General features: G+C 46.1%; 1 protein-coding gene across 1 annotated transcript in view; it reads left to right on the forward strand.

The window, feature by feature from the left end:
• LHFPL7 (LHFPL tetraspan subfamily member 7) overlaps positions 1 to 15857 on the forward strand; it is a 72430-nt gene extending 56573 nt beyond the window's left edge. Inside the window, exon 4 of the mRNA XM_081890663.1 lies at positions 12517 to 15857. Within this exon, the coding sequence (XP_081746789.1) occupies positions 12517 to 12743 (227 nt within the window). The 3' untranslated portion in view covers positions 12744 to 15857. The remainder of the gene's footprint in view (positions 1 to 12516) is intronic.
• The last annotated feature ends 8124 nt before the right edge of the window (positions 15858 to 23981 follow it).

Genomic DNA, 23981 nt, shown 5'->3' on the forward strand with positions numbered 1-23981 from the left:
TACATCCTACCTCTCCTGCTGGGAGCTCAAAGTGTCATACATGGTTCTCCCCTTTGCCGTTTCGTCCTCACAACAGCCCTGCAAGGTAGTTCAGGCTGTGACTGGCTCATAGTCACCCAGGGAGCTTCAAACCTTGGGTCAGGATTAGAACGGGCTGACAGCGAGGTTATAAGTCCCTTAGCCTGTTCAAACAGCTCCCTCACAAGTTCAGAAGAGAGGTGGCCCTGCTCAGAGCCAGGTTCCAGATGCGGCCCTCCAGATCTCTCTGCCTGGCCCTCTGGGTTCTCCTCAGGCCACATCCTGCACCCTCCGTGGAGTGCTTTTTCCTGGATGGAAATGTGTCATTGAACAGTGGCACATGCCCTATGCTTGCCTGAATGGAAGCTGTGTGTGTGTGTGTGTGTGTGTGTGTGTGTGAACTGCCATCTTTTGCATGCAAAGGTAGAAATTGGGCCCTGCGCACAAGGGCCATTCAGCCTTCAGAAGGTTGCCCCTGATACAATGGGGCCCATGGGCTCACAAAATGTTTCCTACCCCTGTCGCAGAGCTCTCTTGTTCAGTTGGTGAACCTTTCAAGGGCTGGGTGGGTGTGGAGAAACAGATTCTATCAGCATAGAGATGAAAGGCATAACCTACCCAGAAAAACAAACTTACGTTTATCTGTTTTTCCCAAAGGACAGGGAAAATTGGTTGGCCATTAACAGGGTCAGGAACTCGCTTGAGGAATGCTATTTTTATTGGCTAACCCTCATTTTTCAAGCATCCCACAAGCCCCCTCATTTCACTTGTTTAGCGAGTTGAAAATCGCCTCCAAATGTTTGCTTAAGCACCGTAGTCTCCTTCTATCTATTCTAGGCAATCCAGGAGCTGTCCGTGGTGTTGAATGAAGGCTTTTCACGCAGCTCCCTTGACTTGGAATCTTAGAATCAGAGATTCCTGCAATGCAGGAATCTCAACTAAAGCATCTATGACAGATGGCCATCCAACCTCTGCTTAAAAACCACTAAGGAAGGAGAGTCCGCCAGAACAGCTCTTACTGTCAGAAAGTTCTTCCTAACATTTAGTCGGAATCTCCTTCCTTGTAACTTGAAGCCTTCGGTTTAGGTCCTGCCTTCTGGAGCAGGAGAAAACAAGCTTGCTCCATCTTCCATGTGACAGCGCTTTAGATATTGGAAGATAACTTAACATACCTCTCTGCTCACTCTCCTCTTTTGCAGGCTCAATGTACCCAGCTCCCTCAAGGCTTAGTTTCCAGACCCTTTATCATCTTGGTTCCCCTCCTCTGCATGTGTCCCAGCTTGTAAATTTGGGACAGTGTTAGAAACTGTCGAAGCCCAGATGAAAATGGAATTGCAGGTTGCTTCTGGATCAGGCCATAGGGGGCACATCTAGTGCAGCAACCTGCCCTCCAATGGGAAGCCCCAAAGTAGAACCTGAATGACAGCAACTCTCCCCAGTTCACTAGCTTCTGGCATTCAGAGGCATCCCATTGCAGTTTTATGGGGTTGTAAGACGTGGGTTGCGCTGTGGGTTAGACCACAGAGCCTGGGACTTGCCGATCAGAAGGTCGGCGGTTCGAATCCCTGCGACGGGGTGAGCTCCCGTTGCTCGGTCCCTGCTCCTGCCAACCTAGCAGTTCAAAAGCATGTCAAAGTGCAAGTAGATAAATAGGTACCGCTCCAGCGGGAAGGTAAACGGCGTTTTCGTGCGCTGCTCTAGTTCGCCAGAAGCGGCTTAGTCCTGCTGGCCACATGACCCGGAAGCTGTACGCCGGCTCCCTCGGCCAATGAAACGAGATGAGTGCCGCAACCCCAGAGTCGGTCACGACTGGACCTAATGGTCAGGGGTCCCTTTACCTTTAAGTCGTCATGACTAGTGATGTGAGGTGAGAATATTCTCAAGAACATCACTAATCACGACCCCATTGAATTGAGCCTTGGCAGTCATAGCAAGCCAGCACAGGGTTCGGATCTATACTTAGAGTAGGCCTCTTGAAATTAGCATACATTACAGTCATAGGCACCTTAATTTCATTGAGTTTTCTCTCGAGTAGAACATAGCTGCCAACAAGCACAGAAATTTAGATGATGGTGCGCTTGAATTAGGAAACATTTTCTTAACCAGATTCCATTATTTCTTAGAAATACCACAGACTCTTTGTCATTCAAACGATGTACGGGAGCAGTAAGGATTTCTTTAAAGAACAACAGAGGATTTTTATCATCTGCTTAGAGGCATTCAAAAGCCTAAATCAGCAGAATAATAAGCCAAGCAGATGCGAAGGCGATATCTTGCTAAGGACTGTTAGAAAAATCTTTCTTGGGAAATGTGAGCTTGAAAGAACAATAGTCTTCTGCTGCTGATCTAACTAACGTGTGCTTGAGAACCCATTTAATACTTTTTCATTAAAGATCTCCCGGCTCACCTCTGAATGAGTCTTTGGCAAAAAGAAAAAGGATAAATGTTTCCTGCCTGGAGATCCATGACTGGCGCATTCTATAAAACAAAGCGAATAATAACTCTGTCCTTGAGATCAACTTCTTCTTTCAGAGATAAGGTGGTGATTAATTGAAATCTTGTTCCCGTCAGAGATTGCTGTGTGTGTGTGTGTAAATAAATAAATGGTTGAGACTCCCAGCCTTCTGTGGCATCCTGCCGTAAATATTTCTCCTTTGGTGATGGAAAAAGAATCAGTTCCTGGCTGTTTGAAGGTGAAGATACTAAGAGATAACCTGATGGCCCTTTAAGGCAGGCCTGTGGAACCACCAAGGGCCACCTTGACCTGTGCAGAACCTTCCAGGGGCCATAGGAGGAGCGCCCTGTTTGTGGGCTTCCCAGTAGGATCGGATTGGCTTCTGTAGAAAGCTGGATGGTGGATTAGCTCGGGGATGGGGAACCGGTGGCCCTGGTGGACTACAACTCCCATCATCCCTGACATTCGGCAACGCTGGCTCATGGGAAGTGTAGTCCAAGCATATCAGGAGGGCCACATGATCCCTGTTCCTGGACTAGATAGAGCTTGGGTCTGATTCAGCAGGGTTCTTGCTTCGTCCTTATTTGTTATAGTCCTATATAGCCATGTTTGCCAAGATCCTCCTCGTTTTAGTTGAAGGCACGCTGCCTTAAGTAATGCAAACGATGTTAAAAGGGCAAATTGGCTTGGTGGAAAAAAAGCATCTTAATAAAACTGACTGATTCTCCCCAGCTGCCCCCAACCCCCGGCACGCTGTTGAGAAGATGTATGAACCCATCTTGCTGAACTCATCAAATCCTCCCCCTCGGGTGGGAGACGGTTGACCCCCTCTCGGAACAATTCAAAACAAGAGGCTTGGTGATGGGCGAGACTTCACTTGGTAAAAGGCCAACGTCATATATCACAAGGGGGGTGGGCCTGAGCAACGGAACCAGCAAGATTGTAGTTCCGTGAAGGTTTTACACAGCCTTGGCACAAGTGAGTTTTGAACCCAGGACCTTGGCTTCATAGCCAGGAATACTACATGTATTTAGAGCAGGGGTTGCCAGGTCCTGGTGGGAATGGATCAGGCCGAAGGCCTGTTTAGACCAGTGCCGTGTTCACACAGTGACCAACCAGAAGCCCCATTGGGAAACCCATAAGCAGATTCTGAGCGCAGCAGCACTCTCGCTACCTGAGATTCCCAGCAACTATTCAGACTCAGGAGCTAGGCAGCTTTTATAGAACCAGGCGGAACCCTACCGGGCCTTTTATTGTCACTTGATCTCCGCTGAGTTGGAATCCGTTACAGAATCAGAGATAAGAGTTTATGAGTAGAGATAAGTTCATGTTAGTCCATAGTCAGATTCGACGTGAAGGTCTTAGTTTCAATCATTGAGCAGAAGTCAGAAGTCAATTATGGGTCAGAAACCAGGACAGGGCCCTGTTTCAAAGTATTCACCTTCATCAGCTAATTTTTAAGGGGAAGGTTGAAGAATTTGTATAAATAGATCCTGTTATTTTCTATGTTTCTCAGAGATAACAACTAAGTGTGGGTAGATCAGTGTGTATCTCATAAACTCTTATCTCTAATTCTGTAACGAATGATTGTGTCATACATATCCTTATGAGTTTGAGTTTGTAATCTCTGTTTGAGTTTGTAATCTCTATTTGTAATCCTTGTCAGAATACATACTTTTGAATGGATTAGTTTTTGTTACAATTGACTATTGATTTGCGAGTAGGGACCACTCCCACTACTGAAACTTATATTGGCCAGAGTTCTTGGTGTGCTTTTTTCTCGGTATATTTAATAACAAGAACTCCAACTTATGCCTGGTGGGGGTGCAACAGAGTGCTAGTCTTTCGCTCCTTCTCCCCCACAAACCTCCAATTTGGTTCAGGCCAACAACCAGTCTAGCTCAGTATCCTGTTCTCCCAGGGACCAGCCAGATCCCCCACTGGGCAGCCCGCAAGCTGAGAATCCTCTGGAAAAACAATCTCTCAAAGGACCTGTTGATGGCATTTTACCATTGTACTGTTGAGAGTATATTAACTTACGGTCTCTGTGTGTGGTTTGGGAGCTGCACGGTCAGGGAAAAAACAATGCTGTCCAGGGTTGTAAAGACTGCGGAGAGAATAATTGGGTGCCCTCTTCCCACCTTGGATCAAATCTATGCTTCCAGGTGCCATAGGAAAGCTGCAGAGATAGCGCAGGATAGTGCCCACCCCTGAAACGATCTCTTTCAGCTTCTGCCTTCTGAAAGAAGGTACAGGGTTATTAAGACTAGGACTAGCTGCCTGAGAAACAGTTTCTACCCAAATGCAAATGGGGGAAGAAATGAGGCCTTGGGGCTAGTAGCCATTGAGATACCGCCATGAAATTTGTCTAATCCTCTTTTAAAGCTACCCAGGTTTGGCCAAGTGCAGATTTGGCTGGGCAGAGAGAACCGTTGTTTGCTAAAGGCCACAGCAGAGGCAAAGCTATATGTGAGACTCTCTGGGTGTTTTAGCCATTGTTGCTTATTGATTTTGATGGCTCCGTGTATATTGTGAACCACCTTGAGTTTTACGTGATAAATAAAAGGTAAGTCTTTAAAATAATAAACGGAATTGGAGACAGCTCACCCTCCCCTAACCAAAAGCTGCCTGCCCAGAAGCTTTTCCGACTCGCCCCCCCCTTCCCCAATGCATATAACATTTGCAAATAAGGGTTGCACACTCTTAAATCTTTGGTTTTGTGGTCTGCCGTATGGCTGGAATGGGGCTACAAATGGCTGTGGGCGGGGGGGAGGGCTGAGAGAAAACTGGAAGATGGGGGAGACACTTTAGAGAGGATAATTATTTCCTGTGCTGATTTACAGCATGTTGGAAGGAGAAGTGTGGAATGGACTAGGGAGGGGTGGGGTGGGGGTGGAACCATGGTCTTCTGAATGGTGACAGGACTTGGGAGCGGGTCTGATGAATGGGAAGCTCTGTTTTTGACCTCCACATAAGAGTCTTTATTAGCAGCCTGAAATGGAGGAGGGGAAAGCTGACGTTTGGGTCTCTTACTATTAGAAACACACGCACACCCCTGTGTCCCAGATATAAATAATAAGCAAACCTCTCTGAATTTTAGTTAGGCGCTTAGCTGCTTGGACACATTAAGCACTATTGTTTTAAGGACATGTTTATAGTTATTATAGAATCATAGGGTAGCAATGCAACCTACTATATGTTTTGGGAAATGGTTTCTCCATTTGCTCTCTGTGCGTTTGGATGCCTCTTGAGATGGCACTGCCATCTTTGTTGATATTTGGACGCCGGCTGCCATTTTGAAGCAAGATGATGGACCACAACTTGACTTTGCTGTGACTTCACCCAGTTTTTTGTGCGTGACGGGTCCAAATTACACAATTCCTTTATAAATCAAAATATATTTATGGTTTCTAAAAAGTCCCAGGCAGTGCTGGGCATTCCCTGCTAGTTAATAATAATAATAATAATAAAAATAAATAATGGTATCCCTGACCGTTAGGTGCAGTCGCAGACGGCTCTGGGGTTGTGCGCTCATCTCGCTCTATAGGCCGAGCGAGCTGGCGTTTGTCCGCAGACAGCTTCCGGGTCATGTGGCCAGCAGGACTAAGCCGCTTCTGGAAACCAGAGCAGCGCGCGGAAATGGCGTTTACCTTCCTGCCAGAGCAGTACCTATTTATCTACTTGCACTTTGATGTGCTTTGGAACTGCTAGGTTGGCAGGAGCAGGGACCAAACAACAGGAGCTCACCCTGTCGCGGGGATTTGAACCACCAACCTTCTGATCAGCAAGCCCTAGGCCCTTCGGTTTAGACTGCAGTGCCACCCACATCCCAATAATAATAATAATAATAATAATAATAATAATAATAATAATAATTGTAAAATATTATTATTATTCCAAATTTATATCACTCCCTTCCTTTCAAAGAAGTTATATGATAGCTTTCCAAACAAAGTGCTGTTCTGTGCCCACTTTCAGACCTGGATTGGAGGAGGAGGTCTGATCCAGTTTGCATTTGACCCTCCCTAATCCACCCTCTCCCTAACAATACATGAACTGAAGCGTAGAGCCATCTTTCAAAAACCTGCAGTTCTCCGACCAAGTAATGGGTGCAAGAGTAAATATATTAGGGGGTGGGAGTGTGTGTATAAAAGCAATTACTAGCAGATGCTGCAGACAAATTATGGGGGAAAGTTTATATTCGGCAAAATGCCTCTCAGGAATGTGTCTGTTAGGGAAAATTTGCACTAAAATGCTGCTGGATTTTCATGGAGTCCTCCCCCCCCCCCCCAAATGCAAACTGATCTGGAAATGTGGCAAATTGAATTTAAGATCAGGGTGGGGGTGGGGGAATCCCCTGCAACAAATGTTGTGTGTGGTGGACAAGGAATCGTTTTTTCCCCCGGAGAGAATGGAGCCATCGTAGAGGCTCCAAGGTGAGCAAGGAAAGCACTGCCTGCCTCTTTGGCCACGCCTGTCCTATTGGTTCTGCTAACCGCTGCCTTTTTTTAAGCAGAGAACCCCCCAGGAGAGGAGAGAGAGGAGCTAAAGGACAGACTTTTCCTTCCTGATGCAAATGCATCAAGATGGTTTTCGAAGAACGCTGGGATTTTGCCAGCTGTTGCAACCTAAATTGAGCCAAAAATAACCGCTCCTTGCTGGAGAGAGGGCGAGAAAGAGGAAAACAGCTCTACGCCCAACACCTGGCCTTGTGGGCAGCTGCAGGCAACAGCGAGACTGGGGAGGTTGTCTGGTGCCTGCCAAGCCTTTGGAGTTTGGGATTGTAGGTACTTCTGGAGTCTATCCCACCTGCTTTGACCTCATTTCAACCATGGCTACCAGTCCCGGCTCCTCAACAGCTTTGCTTCCCACAGGGCCATCTAATAATCAGTTCTGGCTCTTTAGCTTTGTGGCATGCCAGCCTTGGTTGGCCCCTTTAACCTGGAAGTGGGAGAACGCGGAAACCGAGTGTCCCCTCCCGCTGCATCCGATCGCCTTGGGTGCACTCTTGGCAACAGGGAGCATGGCGTCGCCTCTGCTGCGCTTGGCGAACATCAGAGAATCATTGAATCGTAGAGTTGGAAGGGAACCCAGGGGTCATCTAGTCCAACCCCCTGCAATGTAGGAATTTCAGCTAAAGCATCCGTGACCGAGGGCCATCCAACCTCTGCTTAAAAGCCTCCAAGGAAGAAGTAGCAACTTTGCCATCTTCTGGGGGGGGGGGGCAGTTCTTCAGGCCCTGGTACCAGACTTCCCCCTCCAGCCTTCTCTGTCTGGACCTTGGTGACTACATAATCACATGAGCACTGTTCCAGAGTATTATTCATTCTCATATATATTATATCAATTCGAAAGAAGATTGGTTAATAAAGAAATTGCACATCTTTCTACTTACAAGTGTTTGTTGAGCTAACTGGCTGATGAAGAACTGAACGAAACAGTAGTTGCTATCCGGAAACACTGTTCAGCAGAGTTCAGAGTTGGACATCAGAATTGGACATTTGCCAATTATACAAAGCTTTGCAAGCTGGATCTCCGCCAGGCAAAGTCTGGCACCGTGATTTATTCAAGGACTTTCAGAGACTTCAGTTTGATAGTTTTGATGTTTTGCATTATTCCATAAAGTGTTCTATTCTGTAATTGTTTCTGGCCATCATGTTGCCTTCGATATTCCTAAGCAAAAACTTTGCCTCCTTGCTCATGGGGACGCCATAGTGGTCTGTCCCAAATCTTGTTAGAAGTGCAGGACAAATTTTTACACTCTAGTTCCCCCCACCAGCCACTTAGAAGGGGAGAAGGCTGTCTCTTTTATAGTTCACACTTTTTTATTACGTTTTTTATTAAAAGATTTTCATGTGTTACCAGTAAACAGGGGAAAGCACACAGCGTCTCCATTTTCAATTCATAGAGTCTTTTTCACAGTTTGTTTACATGTAGGGAGATGGAAACGTTTACATGTAGGGAGATGTAAACACGCTTTTGTCATACGACCAATCCCTGGACCCCCTAACCTCTCTCAATGTCAATAAAAATAAATAGTTCATGCTTTGTTGGTGGAGATACTTAAGGAACAGAATGAGAGACCGATGCCGGTTCCTGAACATTGAGACTGCTGAGACCTGGGTGGTGCTGCCATCTGGAAACTTCAGGGTGAATTGCAGCTGTTTCTTTTTAATCACACAGCCTGCTAGCTTCTGGGTTACACTGCTGCTACTTGGGGCTGCCTCTGGAGACTTCCTGTACAAAAAACTGCAGCTGCTGGTTTAATGGGTTTGCCCCTGTGGATCTCATTCTCCCAGTTCTTAAACAGCTCTTCTGACTTTACACAGCCCATAGTTGAAATAATGGAATTAGATGGGTTTAAAATGGGACTAGGCAGATAAGGCTCCTGAAGGCTTCTAGCCAGCCACCCATGATGGCTGTGGGCTACTTTCTGTTAGAATTCCTGATCTATGATTGCAGTCATGGGATTGTTGTCTATCACATGATGGTGTATGTTTTGACTCCACAGAGTGGGAAGTGACGGAGACAGGATGTTTGTGTTACTTTGTTCTGTGAAGTGGGACTATTGTCCTTTGTTTTTCTCTTTTTGCTGTCTGATGCTAGAGAGAGAGGGAGCCACGTTGCAGTGCTCCGTGTGTGTTTATATGTAAATAAAGTAGATTAGCCAAAATGCTGAGTTGCTGAGGTCTGTTATGCAACTGCGCAAAGACTCTGCGGATCCCTAAGTGTGCCGGTGTCGGTTGGCATTAGTTGTTTGGGCTGAAGAAAGCTTTTGAAGCTCCCGAACGATCGACCAGGAGGGAGGGAACATGCCAGTCGGGCATGTGTCTCTGCCAAAGTCCTACTCAAGTGTAGGCTGAACTCCTGACACTTTCTGTGTCAGATAAGGATGCCTCTGCATACCAGTCGCTGGGGGCCATGAAGGGAAGAGGACTGTGACTTCCCGCAGGCATCCATTTGAGTGCTGGACTTAATAGGCCCTTTGGGGTGTTAATGATGGTGGGTTCGTTTCTTTCAATGGGTCTGAGTAGAATGTAGCTGGAGACATCCTGTATTTATATCCCACTTTCCTCCAAGGAACTCAAGGTGGCATCTGCAGCCCTCCTCTCCATTTTATCCTCCCAACAACCCTACGAGGTAGGCTAGGCTGAGAGAGTAGCTCCCAAGTTTGCCCAGTGAACTTTGTGGTCAGGTGGGAGATTTGAACCCTGGTCTCCCATGTTCTAAAACATAAAGGTAAAGGGACCCCTGACCATTAGGTTCAGTCGTGGCTGACTCTGGGGTTGCAGCGCTCATCTCGCTTTATTGGCTGAGGGAGCCGGCGTACAACTTCCGGGTCATGTGGCCAGCATGACTAAGCTGCTTCTGGCGAACCAGAGCAGCGCATGGAAACGCTGTTTACCTTCCCACCGGAGTGGTACCTATTTATCTACTTGCACTTTGACATGCTTTTGAACTGCTAGGTGGGCAGGAGCAGGGACCGAGCAACAGGAGCTCACCCCGTTGCGGGGATTCAAACCGCCGACCTTCTGATCGGCAAGTCCTAGGCTCTGTGGTTTATCCCACAGTGCCACTCGCATCCTAGTCTGACCCTAAATGCCACCCATGCACACACATTGTCCTATTTGTTGTTACTTAAACCTTTCCCACTCTTCAATAGTACATAAGAGTTGAGAGAGGAAGTTGAAAGAGTGCCACTCTTCCCCACTTCCTCTTCCAGCTCTCTGTTCTTTTCCAGGCTCTGGTTAATTCTACTGGGTGCAGCGTTTGCTGATATCTTGCAAAGTGTGTCCATGTGGGCTTTTTCTGTCTCCAGGCCAGGGTACAAAGGGGGTGGGAAGATCTGGATGAAGTGGGGCAAGAAGTGACCCTTCTCCTGGTTGAGGAGAAGGCAGAGCATCCCTGCAGGTCTTCCTTTCTGGATTTCAGCTGTGGGAGGGAAATGGCTGTTTTACGGTCAGGTTGTAAATCCTCCAGAAGAAGGTTTTATATTGCGGAGAGCATCCGCTACTGTAGAGCGCAGGTAACACAAGCCTGTAAACCACAGCCCCGGGGAAGCGAACCCCCCCCCCCCCGCTCCCTGGAAGCCAGGCAGATTAGAAAGCAGAAATAAAAGGTGACCTTCTGTTAAATTGATGCTTGTGGTCTCGGCCATAAACCATCTCGCTAGCTGACAATGACTTTTCTGGCGAAGGACTCTGAGTGAGGGATTCTTAATGGGTTACTGGTGTCAGGGCGGGAAGGAGTGTGGAGTGCAGTGCAGCAAAATAATGAATGGCCTGAGCCGGGCAACTGCGGGAGGTCGCAAAACTGCCCTAACCGAGGTGAGCCGTTAACTTTTGCAGGGTCAGAGGGATGTCTTGGCGGAGGGTGAGAGGTGTCTGGCAAAGGAGCGCACTGCCATTTATCGGATTGCCCCTCACCTGCCGCATCCTTGCCTGTGACCTTCACTCGTCCACTTCTTGCGCTCCTGGCTACTCAGAATGTAGGCTGGATCAGGCCTGGGGATTTGGCTCAGCATCCTGTTCTTACAGGGGACGACCAGGAACCCAAAGGGAAGCCCACAAGCATATACTGCCCCTGACAACGAAAGGAGAGCATAGCCATCATGACTGGTCGCCTGATCAATGAGTTTACCTAATCCTCTTTCAAAGCCTCTTGGTGGCTGTCACTGCGTCTGGTGGGAGAGAGTTCCATAGTTTAACTCTGTGCTGCGGGAAGAAGTTCTTCCTTCTATCTCTCCTGAATGTCCAGCTTCGCCGGATGCCCACGACTCCCAGTGTTACGACAGAGGGAGAAAAGTTTTCCTCTGTCCACTTCCTTCATGCCAGGAATCATTTTATAAACTTCCATCACATTGCCTCTTAATGCTGCAACTTCTTCACATAGCAGTTTTGCTCCACCCCCCAATTTAGCATCTAGTATTATGAGAGAGAGGGGATGCGGGTGGTGCTGTGGGTTAAACCACTGAGCCTAGGGCTTGCCAATCAGAAGGTAGGTGGTTCAAATCCCCGCGACGGGGTGAGCTCCCGTTACTCGGTCCCTGCTCCTGCCCACCTAGCAGTTCGAAAGCATGTCAAAGTGCAAGTAGATCAATAGGTACCAATCTGGCAGGAAGGTCAACGGCATTTCCGTGCGCTGTTCTGGTTCGCCAGAAGCGGCTTAGTCATGCTGGCCACATGACCTGAAAGCTCCCTCGGCCAGTAAAGTGAGATGAGCACCGCAACCCCAGAGTCGGCCATGACTGGACCTAAAGGTCAGGGGTCCCTGGATGTTTACTATTATGAGAGAGAGGTGAAAAATGTCCTTTCCTTTGGCTCTACAAATTGAGCCTGCGACAGGGCTGGGGGAACTTCTGAGGGCCTTGTGCTGGCAGTGGGCAAAGCAAAGGATGCAAAATTTGCTTTTGTATGTTAGCAGTCACAATCAGAGGGCCAGTCATAGCAGCTGATAGTTACATTCGGAAGCTTTTTCTCCTTTCAGCGTCGTTCTGAAACTTAAGTTGAGCAATGAGTGGTCCACACAGCTGCTCTTAACAAGATCCCCGTTAAGGGATCCCTGTTAATTTTGTGGACTCCCCTGGCGTGTGACTCTGCTGACGGACAGCGCTATTAAGCGGTCATTAGTAAGCGTGTTTGAAAACGTGGCTTTCGCCGCCAACAACGGTTTATTGAGTGTTCTGGGGCTCGGTGACAGGAGAAAGCCGCGGTTCGTGCAATGGGAGCTTAATGGGTTTATTTTCCTACTTGCTCGAGGTGGGCATTAAAGCTGACAGCCGCTTATTAGCTTATTTGATGTTTGGACAAATCTAATTCTAATATTCCCGCTCTGCCAAACAAAAAAACGTAAAGGCATTTCTGTGGATAGCAGAACGCTGTTGTCAAGGATAGATTGCGCAGGATTGCTAAAAATTGGGTGCAGAAACACAAGTGAACATTTTGGCACAACACTAGAAGTGTGTGTGTGTGTGTGTGTGTGTATTACTATATATATATATATACTAATGCCATCTTCTCCTTTTCTGCCTTCTCTCCTGCTAGTGTTCATCATGGGATTTGGGCTCCTTGTCTACCCCTTCGGCCTCGGTTCCACTGCCGTGCAGAGGTACTGCGAAAATTCAAGCATCTACTACGCTGGCGACTGCCAAATCGGATGGGGCTACATGCTGGCAATCGTGGGTGTCATGCTCTCTGTCTTTCTGCCCTTCTTTGCAAAATACGCCCCGAAAGAGCACTCCTCCCCCACTCCGATACCCACAATTTTATAGTACTTTCCCAGTATCGAACATCCGGCTGTTCCCACCTGAAACTGGCGGACAGAAGAAATATTAGGGCACTTCCGTTGAGCCTCATTGCTAAGAAATGAATGGGCAGGGGGGGGGGCGAGCAGTAGAAATGACAGCAAGAAGCACTTGAATGACTACAAAAGACCCCAAGTGCACTGATGAGTCTTCCATACACATGAGAAATGGACGTTCTGGATCTGCATAATGGGTGCTCAGCAGTGGTTGGGTCGCCTTGGACATTTATAATGGCTAAAAGCCTCAAAAAACCCTGTTTTTTATCCTCAAAAATCTCTGTCTACCTCCCAGTTTCTTTGTGTGTGTGTGTGTGTGTGTGTGTGTGTGTGTGTGTGTCTCAAAAACCTTTTTTAAAGCCTCAATCCACTTTTTATATCTTGTTTCTTAAATATCTGGACTTTTTTGAACCTGCTTTTTGGTTTTTTCCAGCCTGATCTGTGCTATTTTGTAACATAATATAATAAATGGCAATTTTTTGAGTGGGGGGGCATTCCTTGGAAATGAGTTGAGTTGTGGCAAAATTTGTGTGCCGTTGAGAAAAAACGTGTCTCTCCCTCGCCCTCTGTGGCCGAATCAGTGCATGCCAGTCCTGAAAATGTACACAGACACCTTTTTCTAAGATCAAAAGTGTAACTCTCTGAATCGGCTGTTAAAACTTTTTTTTCTAGGTTAAAGAGGTGTTTTCTGTGCCTAGAAACATGTGGCTCATATTTCAGGAAGAGCAGGGCAAGATTCTCAGCCTGGCTTAGAGGGCTCCCCCTTGCGTATCTTCATGATGAAATTATTTTTAAGACCCTTTGCTGTGGCGGCTCCTGAATATCTCATCATTAACTGTGATAACTGCTAACTTGGATTGGTTTAAAAGGTGGTTAGTCAGTTCCACAGAGAATGGTAGATCTATCAGTGGTATCAAGTCAAGATAGTTGATCTGATGCAGCAGAGCTCCTATTACATTGCTAACTATAGTAAATATTAAGAACGCAATTCAAAAATCCTCTTTTTTTAAAGCAAATGGCATTGTGCCTATAGTATCTGTACCTGATGCATAGCCCCGTATAATTGCTTAATTGGTCTCTGTGTCTTTGCCAGGGAGTTGGCCATAAATATTAGTGTTTCTGAGAATTAGCTGTGTGTGGTCGCTCATTCTTTCTCTTCCTGCTGAACTTCCACTGGAACAAGATACACATGAAAGGCAGAGGCTGTCCCTTTAAACCAGTGGTTCCCAAATTGGGTGATACTGCCCCATGGGGGGGGGGGTCAATGGAATTACTTAGGGGTTGCTAAGAGGCATGGGGGGTGCTGGATATATAATTTTTTGCAGGATGTGTAACAGTTTTGTTGAATCTAGTTTAATTTAGTTCAACAAAACCGGTGATCCAGTGATTCCAGCCTTTCAAATCTGATAGTCATTGTTTTAATTGGATTTGGAATAAATGTGCAATTAGTTGTTATTATTTTGAGTTTTATTGTGTTATTCTCCTCCTCAGTGGGTCGTGCAAACCCTATACCCTTTTTATAACGTAAAGGGCACTGAGGATGAGTTTATGGAACTTAGAGTGACCACTTAATTTGGGTACAACTGCTTTAAACTCACTGATCGATTTAACCAAGCTGTGGTTTTAACACAGAGTTGCATGCCGTAATTTGAGCCACACACAAAAAAGTCAAATAATGCAGGCTGACTTTTCTCGATTTTCTTAAGCAATAACTGTTAACCTTTATTTTTATTTATTTTAATCAGAACTTGGCCTCAGGCCTGACCCTCGTGCATACCAGGATGCAGGGAGAGTAATTCATAGGTTCGCAGTCAGTTGAGTCTGTCTGGCCTGTATCTTACTATGTGTACGCATGTAAGGATTAAAGGAGTTAAGCCACTTATCTGAAAATACACGTACTGAAGCCAGAAGTCCTATCTACAGATTGCAAGGATGGTAGTCAGAGAGAGGGGGGGAGAGAAAGAGAGGAATGAGTTCTGTTTCCATCTTGAGAATCGTGTCGCTCTGAGTTGTTGACCCTGAGTCCGTGACTGCTGACGTCTGGCTAGAGCTTCCTGTTCAGGTAAGGATGCTGAGCGGGGCCATTTCTGTGGCTTATAAGATACGATTCGGCATTAGCAGAGCTGGCTCTCTCCCATCTGAACAGAACTGGATCTGATGTGGGGAAGATTCTCCCTGCAGGCGTGGCATCTGCCCTGGTTTCGTTTTGCCACGGCCAGCTGCTGTAACAAAACGCACCATTTGCCTTAAACCTTACGAAATGATTTGGGTCCCGAATCAGATCTCAGCTTCATTTCATTAAAATCAAACCAATTCTGGCTTTTATCATTCAGATCCGAAGGTTTCTCAGCAATGGAACTGGTTAGGGTTTGGCAGTTGTCTGTTTAGACCAGGGGTAGTCAACCTTTTTATACCTACCGCCCACTAATTCATCTTTCTTGGTGGTGAAATTTCCTTACCGCCCAGCAGTGCTCAATGGAAGGAGAATTCAGCTTGTGCCGTAGAACCTCCTACCGCCCAACTAGAATCCTGAAACGCCCATTAGTGGGTGTTAGGGACCAGGTTGACAACCCCTGGTTTAGACCAAAGCAGAGACTGCTGTAAGACTGCTGTTAACATATGGACTTCCACTTTCCTTGATGGCCCTGGAAGCTGGAGCATTTAACTAAACAACAGTGACCCTCTCTTGGTTGTCGTCGTTTGCTTATTGATGTACATTATCATATACATGGTTGTCCGTATCCTTCTCGGGTCCAGGTCCAGAGCTCATGTGCTTTGCAGTGCTGTTTAGTTTGCTTCCAAGATTATGAGATGTGATCAGGGACCTGCGGCTCAGCTGAACAATGATCAGTCGTCCTTTTTGAGGTTTGCAAATTGCCCTGATTCTGTGGCCAAGTGACAGAGGGAGGAAAATGCAGAACGTCCCAGGTTCAGCCCTCATTGGAATCTCTAGGCAGGGCTAGGGAAAGACTCCTTGGGGAGCCAAAGTCAGTCAAAGTAGACTAGTAGCGGAAAACCTGCTTGCTGGCTTTTTTGTGTGAGTGGGTGTCGAAATAGCTGAAGGTTATGCAACTGGGGGGGACGCGGGTGGTGCTGTGGGTTAAACCACAGAGCCTAGGACTTGCTGATCAGAAGGTCAGTGGTTCAAATCCCTGCGACAGGGTGAGCTCCCGTTGCTCGGTCCCTGCTCCTGCCAACCTAGCAGTTCGAAAGCATGAAGTGCAAGTAGATAAATAGGTACTGCTCCGGTGGGAAGGTTCGCCAGAAGCGGCTTAGTCATGCTGGCCACATGACTCGGAAGCTGCATGCCGGCTCCCTCGGCCAGTAAAGCGAGATGAGCACCGCAGCCCCAGAGTCGGACACAACTGGACCTAATGGTCAGGGGTCCCTTTACCTTTATGTAACTGGGATGGTAGCCTACAATGCAAAGATCAGAGCTGCATCTGTTGTCCCACCCACTTCTTGTCTGTGTCCACAGCCACAGCTGGCATGAGCTCTCCAGTGTCCCTCAGGCAGAGATTAAATTCCCCACCTGCTGTGTATTGAGCTAGGAGGACCCATCAGTTTTGCTGACAGCCACTGTGGTGTAGTGGTTAGAGGGTTGGGCTAGGATCTGGGTAGCCAGGGTTCAAATCCCCACTCAGCCATGAATCCCCCTGGCATAGCTGTCAACCGTCCCTTATTTGGTGGGAAACTCCCTTATCCCACTGCTGTCCCTTATTGATGCTGTCCCTTAAATTTCCCGGGTTTAAAATGAAGCAGCTCCTCTCCCTCCCTCCCTGCCGGCCTGGGAGGAGGGAGGCTCCAGCTGTGTTGCTTGGCTGCGTTGCTCAGCCAATAAGGAGTCTAAGAACGACTGGGGGGTGGAGTTTGCATGCCTTGTGCCGATCAAATCGGCCGCGTTGCCTAGGGACTCGCCTTTGCTCAGCGCTTCCCAGCGGAGAGGTGACAGTGGTTTTCCTTGCTGCACCCCCTTTGCCGGGTTGCTGCACTGTGGGAACCACTGCTTGAGGCTTCATTTGGCTGCTGGCTGGGCTTTCTGCCTTTGGCTCGGAGGGGCTCAGAAGCTGAACATACCTGTACTGGTAAAATCCCTTATTTTGGCTGCTGATCCCTTATATTCGAGGCTGCTGGCCCTTTATTTTCAAATCTGTAAGTTGACAGCTATGCCCCCTGGGTGACCTCGGTCCAGTCACTTACTCTCGGCCCAATCTACCTCACAGGGTTGTGGGGATTAAACAGGGAGGGGGAGAATGACGTTTGCCACCTTGTTGAGCTCCTTGAAGGAAAGGTGGGGTATACAGGTAAAAATAAGACGAATAAAGCCAATTCCTATGTACCTATGCTCACAGGGAGCCTTGGACATGGAAAGGAGCTTCCGCTTTGAGGAGTAATTTCCATATATATATATATTCTCTGAGAATAGGTGAGGGCCCACCCCTCTACTGCACTCAGTCTTGCTCCAATAAGAGTTGAAGCGGCTTTGTGATTGCCACAAGGGCTGGCCAATCAGCCCTCTGTACTAAGCAGGGCAGAAGTGATTTTCATGACAGGCCAACATTTTGGCACTGCAAATTAAAGCTTCTTCTGCAAATGGGAAACAGAGGTTTCCTCTGAGCTTCATCCAGGGGAGAAGATGGCTGAGGTGTCTGAAATGGAGTGAGTTGGCTTCCACAATGGTTTTTTTTTCATTGTGGTGGGAATTAGGGAAGTTCTACTTGCATGTCCTTTATGCAAGGTTCTTATGCCCAACGCAGAGGGTCTTCCTAGAGCAATTGGTTCAGCAGGAGGTGTCTGCTGGAGGAGAAAAGTTAATTTATTTATTTTTGAAAATCACTTCCAGGGAGTTGGAGGAAGAATGGGGCAGACATTGGCATCAGTTCTCATTTAAAGAACAAAGCAACCTAATTTGAAATTACCAAATTGATACACAAGCTGAAACGCAACAAATCCTTTGGGACTGACACTTCTCTGAATTTTGCCATTTCCAGCCAATATCGTGTACAAAACATGTATGCCAGGGCAGAGTGTGCATCAAAATGCGTGTATGGGTCGAAAGACATGCAAAACAGCATTATGTTGTGAAAAAACGCTGTGAAAAAATGCAAATATATGTCATATAAAAAGGTGTATATTGGGGAAAATTTGCATTAGAATGCTGGAGAGAGTCCCCATCCCAATTCCCCCCCCCCCGACTAATGTGGAAAGTTGGAGAAGAGAACTGAATATTGGAAAAATCAGAAACCACAATTGGCTGATTTTCTTATCCCCATCTGCAGTGCTTTTCCACTAGGGAAAAAAAAGCGGTGCTGGTACTCACCATGAAATTATTACAGTAAGTGCCACACATTTCATTTGTGCTTTTCTTCTAGGAAAAAAAAAGAGGTGCCGGTACTGCGTACCTTTGAGTACTTCCAGAAAAAAGCACTGCCTTTCGGGGGGGGGAAGGAGGCTGGGGTCTGCAGGTGGAGGGGGAAATTGGCAAAAACTGGGCCCCCTTCATCATGAGACACCTCCTGCCTTGAGCAACAGCACTAGGAGGACCACTTAAGAGATAGCCCAGAGTTTCTAGATTTCACACAGGCATCCAATTTTTTTAATTATTATTTTTTTTTTTTGTAGTTCTGCCTGATTCTCTAGACATAGCAGTTTGGACATTTCCTCGTAAATGTTTAATGAGATAAGGAGTATAGAAGAAGCAACTAAGAGGTAGAAATGAAATTCTTAACCTCTATCGTGAGAGACAGAGGGAGGGTGAAAAGTGGAAAGTTCCCATCTTTCCTTTCCTTTCCTAACCAACCTGTGCCTTTTAACAATAGGACGAGTGTACAGAATGGGATCAGTATTGGCCATCGAATCAAAACGTTCATCAGCCGGTGAAAATGTTGTACAATGTCGTGAAAATTGTATTTCTCTGTGTGGTTTGCTTGTTTTTCAAAAACATCAGTTTTGTGTCATGTTTACAACTGTTTGCTGAAGCGTTTCACTAGGAAAGCGACTTGCCGGGATGCACAAGGTGTGTGTGTGTCCTTTTTGCAGAAACTGGACCTTAAATTAAGCCCCAAGTAGGGGTTTTTTGTGCCCTCTGCCGACTCTTTTGGTGTGGGTTTTGTCTTTTTGTTTTGTCGGGTTTTTTTAAAGGATCTGTACAAATTTCTCTGTAGCCAAAACACAATTTCATATTTAAAAGCTGGTTTCTAGAGCCCCAGCATAGTTAATGATGTCAAACGTCGTCATTCTGCCCTCCCCCCTTGAAATGTATATCAGAAAATAATTGAACAATGCTTCCGTTTTTTGTATCTTTTTAAATGCTCCTTAAAAGTACAGTTTGTTAATGCAACTTGAAACACAGGAAATAGCCATTTTTCAGCTGGAAAGATAGTCCTGAGAAATGTGGCATTTCAAGTGGGGGGGGGAATTCAAGTGGGGGGGATAAGATTCTTTTTTTAAAAAAACCCTTCATTACACTTGTAAAAAGATGAACATAATCAGTTGACTAGTACAGTCTTCTTGCTGCAGAAACATGAGCCTGGATGCAGAGGTTGCTTTCCAGACAGGCTTTTTCAGTCAAGAGGGAAGGGAATCTTTGCATCTAACCAATTTCTCTTGTGAAAGTCCCCATGAAAGACCAGAGGGTCAGAAAAATGTGGGATTTGCCAGCAGAGGGGATGGGGAGGCAGGAAACACCAGCCCTTTAGCCTGCTTGTTTCCTCTTTCCTCCCAAATATCCAAAGGCCATTCAGAGTCGCACAAAGGAGCAATGACTGCGTCAGCCATTCGCAAGTGGCGTGCAGCGAGAAACCAGCTGTGAGAAGCCTTAGTAAAGGAAACACATCTTTTGGGACCAAACCACATGATTCTTTGCGGATCATGTCTCTGAAGGCATTGCCACCTTGTGCCAGCCCACTGCTGCTGTGAGGTACCGTATGTTTTGCTCTATAAGACACACTTTTTCCCTCCTAAAAAGTAAGGGGACATGTGTGCGTGTCTTATGGAGCGAATGCAGGCTGCGCGGCTATTGCTGAAGCCAGAACAGCAAGAGGGAGAGCTGCGCAGCAATCCCTCTTGCTGTTCTGGCTTCAGGGATAGCCGCGCAAAGCCTCTTCAACAAAATTTGATTCAGAATATATTTTTTTCTTGTTTTCCTCCTCTAAAAACTAGGTGTGTCTTACGGTCGGGTGCGTCTTATAGAGCAAAAAATACGGTACGTTTGCAACATTTCCACGGCAGGAGCAATTCGGAGCATTCAGCAACGACAAAAGATGCAGCACAAGTGGCTCTCCGTCAGAGGAGGCTCCCTGTTGTACCTCTGCCCCAGCACCCAGCATCTTTGGCCAAGTGCCAAGACCCCAGCAGCACCCTCCAGTTGTGCTTACTTTGTGCCTCCTTTTCCAGCACCCCCAACGAAGACCCAGATGGCATGGATCTCTCCTGGTATAGCACAGGTATGGCTGTCCTTTTACATTTCCCGCAATGCACTGGAGCAAAGGGGCATAGCTCTGTGTTGGAGCATCTAAGTTGCTTGCAGGAGGCTCCTATAACACCTGCTGGTAGGATTTGGAATACCCCCTCTCCGCCCTCTGAAATCTCCGGAGAGACGCTGCCAAACAGTGCAGACTACACTGAGCTGGATCCGCTGCTGGTCTGATTTGGTAGCTTTCTCTATTCCTCCGGTGTTACATCCAAGTCATTGCAGGAAATTCAGATGACACACATGTCTCCTGGGAGGAGCAGAAGCGTAGGAGAGAAGCAATGGGAGGCTGCGATTCTGACAGCCCCTTCAAAAGCTAGAATCAAGTCTTAATGAATCCCACAGAAATACAGGTGAGCGTGTGCTTTCGAGACCGCGGGTAATTCTTGAAGGCAAACCTTTCCAGGTATAAAAATGCAGCCTGCCTCTGATTTTAACAACTACGGTATGTCTGCAGCTGTCAGAAATTTGGGGAACACTCTTCTAAGTTTAACGGCTCTGCTTTGAGACATGAGCTGTCTCCGCTGAGGTGTGTGGTGTTTTCGGTTGGCTTTGCCAGACCTTGACATTGACAGCTCATCCCTTTGATGGCTTGTTTAGACATACAAGTTGTAGCCTGATTCTAGTTAACTTGTTTTATGGCACGGGTTAATCATGTTCTGCCTAAAGGTAGCACCTTAGTCTAAAACACTAATAATAGGCAAGTACACTGAGAAATATGGAGGTGTGGTTTGGCCCTTGTGTTTTGGTTGAGACAAGGCACCCTCAGAGATTCATAGTGCAAAGCTGCGCATAATTACAATGGCTGCATTTGACCATCTCAATAGACTATTGTTTATCACTTCAAGAACAATCCTACCCTCCCTCCACGTTGGTGAAGCCACAAGGAAGATGGATATTAATGACGGTTTGTTTAAACAAGCCAGCTTCATAAAGGATGGTTTGAAGTCGGCTTGTTTCAAACAAACCATAGCTAAGATTGGATCGCATAGCAAGCTGTGGTTAAGTAGAAGTGAGAGTTGAACACTTCTGAGCTCCTCCTCGTGGTCACACTTGGAGGAAGATGAAAAGGGAGTGCATGAAGGCTAGACATTTCTCCAAAAACCATGGTTTATTGTGATGTGGTTTGTTGTAACATACAAATGCAATCTTTCATTGACTGGATCCAAAACAGACAAGGATATATTATTGTAAAGTTGCCCTTGGGAAAATAAATATCAATTCTTACACTAGTGCTGAGAAATTACAAACAAGTACAGTTTGTAAATTAAATTGTGCATAATAGCTTCCCAATTTCCTTTTTCTTTTTTTAAAAAAATACTGGTTCAAGTTCAAGTTTGATTCTAAATATGTATATAAATATATAAAAATATAAAAATATAATTTTTATGTGTAACTAAAAGCTGTATTTTCCATTACTGTGGTTCCTTGTATTTTTGTCCAGGTGCCTCCTTTTCTTAGACTATTATCTTCCCACTCACCCCACACCCCCTGGCTGTATTTGACTTGTGGAATAAAAATGCTTCCAATGATTTGAAATGTGAAATTTTCTGATTTGCCAACACTGTATTATTATAATAAAGCGATACATGCTGTCAGTAGGGGTTGCTTTCATTTCTGCAAAACCTTGCATGCTCAGTTAAGTGAGGAGGAATGGATGGGATGGGAGAAAATGGCAATGGAGCATTTATGGAAGCCTCCGTGGCAGGTGGGCCATGACTGTCTTGGTCCAGTGCGGGCTTGCACTCTTTATAAAGGCACTGGCTTCCCAGTTTACTCCTTTCAGAGCTACAGTTCCCATTACCCTTAATAAACTACAGTTCCCAGGATTCTTTGGGAGAAGCTGTGTGCTTTAAATGTGCAGTGCGCACACAGCCGGAAACTAAGGAATCTGACAATAGCATCTTTAAAGATTAACATCGTTTCCCCCCAAGAATCCTGGGAACTGTAGTTCTGTGAGCACAAAAACCCTCAAGCCTGTGCAATGAGGAACTGATATTCAGAACATGTACATGCCAGGTAAGGACTCCAGCTCTGTTATAGGGAACATGCAAATCTGGAACCAACAGCTGGCATCCAGCAGAGCCCACCAGTGCTGATACCTGCCTTGGGCCCTTCTCACTGAGTAGCTGGTTTTATGAGCCCCCATTTTAATTTCCTCAAGACCTCTCTATTAATATTCGTCAGGCACTCCCAAGCATTGCTTTTCTCTGCAAGGAAGAAAAAACAAAACAGGGTCTTCATGACTTTTCTTTTTCTGCAGCAGATAGGAAAGCAGCCCTATCCCAGGCCACTGCTCAGATCCATGCAAATCCATGTGGCTGCATTTGTTTTTGTTTTAATAAAGCCTTTAATATCATCTAACACAGTCACTAGCGTTTAAAACAAATCTTAAAAGAATTGCACACATTGAGGTAGGTTTCCACCAAACGTTCCAGGTAGCTGAGGATTTGACTCTTAAATAACTTACTCTGATTAGTACTTAAAGTCAATTTTTAAAGCATTTTGTTTTCTTAGCATGAAATAGATTTTGAATCTTTTTAAAAGATGCCTACTCAGAGTAATTTCTTAGAACAACGGCACTGAAAATGCAAAAGGGCAATTGTTTTGAATTAGTATCGATTCTGTTATTACTTACAATCCATTTGAGACAGGAGCAAAATCAGTTCTTTGTTTCTGCTACAGTTACTCTGAATGAAATGGCCATAAACGTCGCAAGTGCGGGAAAGTTTTCTTGAATTCCATTATCGTCAGTAACTGGCGTTTAGGAGACCAAATTGTGCAGTTGAAAAAAAGGAAAAGGGAGATGTGAAGAAGTTTTCTTGTCATTCTGCATTTTATTCCATTGGGTGCTGATATTCCCTCGGCAGCCCTTTGTGATATTCCTTAGTAACGCGAAGGCACACACACCTGAGCCTCCGAGAGAGAACGCTTTCGCATTCTCAGCAGTCCTCAGCTCCCTGAGTGCCTCTGACATTTCAGCCTCTAAAAGTAAGATCAGCATTAGTGGTAAAGTTAGATGTAGATGATAACTACTGTTCTGCTTTCCTTGGACCACATCAGCGAAGCCGAAAGGAGGGTCTTACCATCTGGCCAACCCAGGACTCCAACACACTGCCCAGGCTTGTGCCCCAGGGAGGTCACTTAGGTGATGTTAATGCAATAGTTTAACTTCACCCCCGGAGGTGCCCAGATGGATGCCAACAAGATTACTATATCTTAAATGTGCTTTTAAGGTTCTTTCAGCAGCTTTACGAGATTTTATACCTCATTCTTTTTAATGAGGTGTTTATCTTCCTGAGTCTCTGGTTGTGTACACACCACACATTTAAAGCACACAGCTTCCCCTTAAGAATCATGAGGACTGTAGTTTCTTAAGGGTGCTGAGAACTGTAGCTCTGTGAGGGGTAAGCTACAGTTCCAAGGATCCTTTGGCGGAAGCTGTGTGTTTAAAAATATATGGTGTGCATGCAAAGTAGACAAACTTGATGAGTGTGATCTTTAGACTCCAAGCAAGCGAGTTGTTAGGGGGTGGAGCAGGCAGCTAGAGCCTCAGATTTTCTGAACTGAGCTCCATAACCATACCCTTTTTAAAAAGCCTTAAAAAAAACACCATACAGGGTGACAGGGCACACTGCAAAATACTTATGAGATCCTAGCCATTCACCATATAAATCAACAGGTGCAAATTTTATGCGTGTTTATGTCACATGAAGGTGTGCCTCATTTCCTTTTAAG

The sequence above is a fragment of the Podarcis melisellensis genome, assembly GCF_964234715.1.
Source record: "Podarcis melisellensis genome assembly, chromosome: 15".
Classification (NCBI taxonomy): Eukaryota; Metazoa; Chordata; class Lepidosauria; order Squamata; family Lacertidae; genus Podarcis; species Podarcis melisellensis.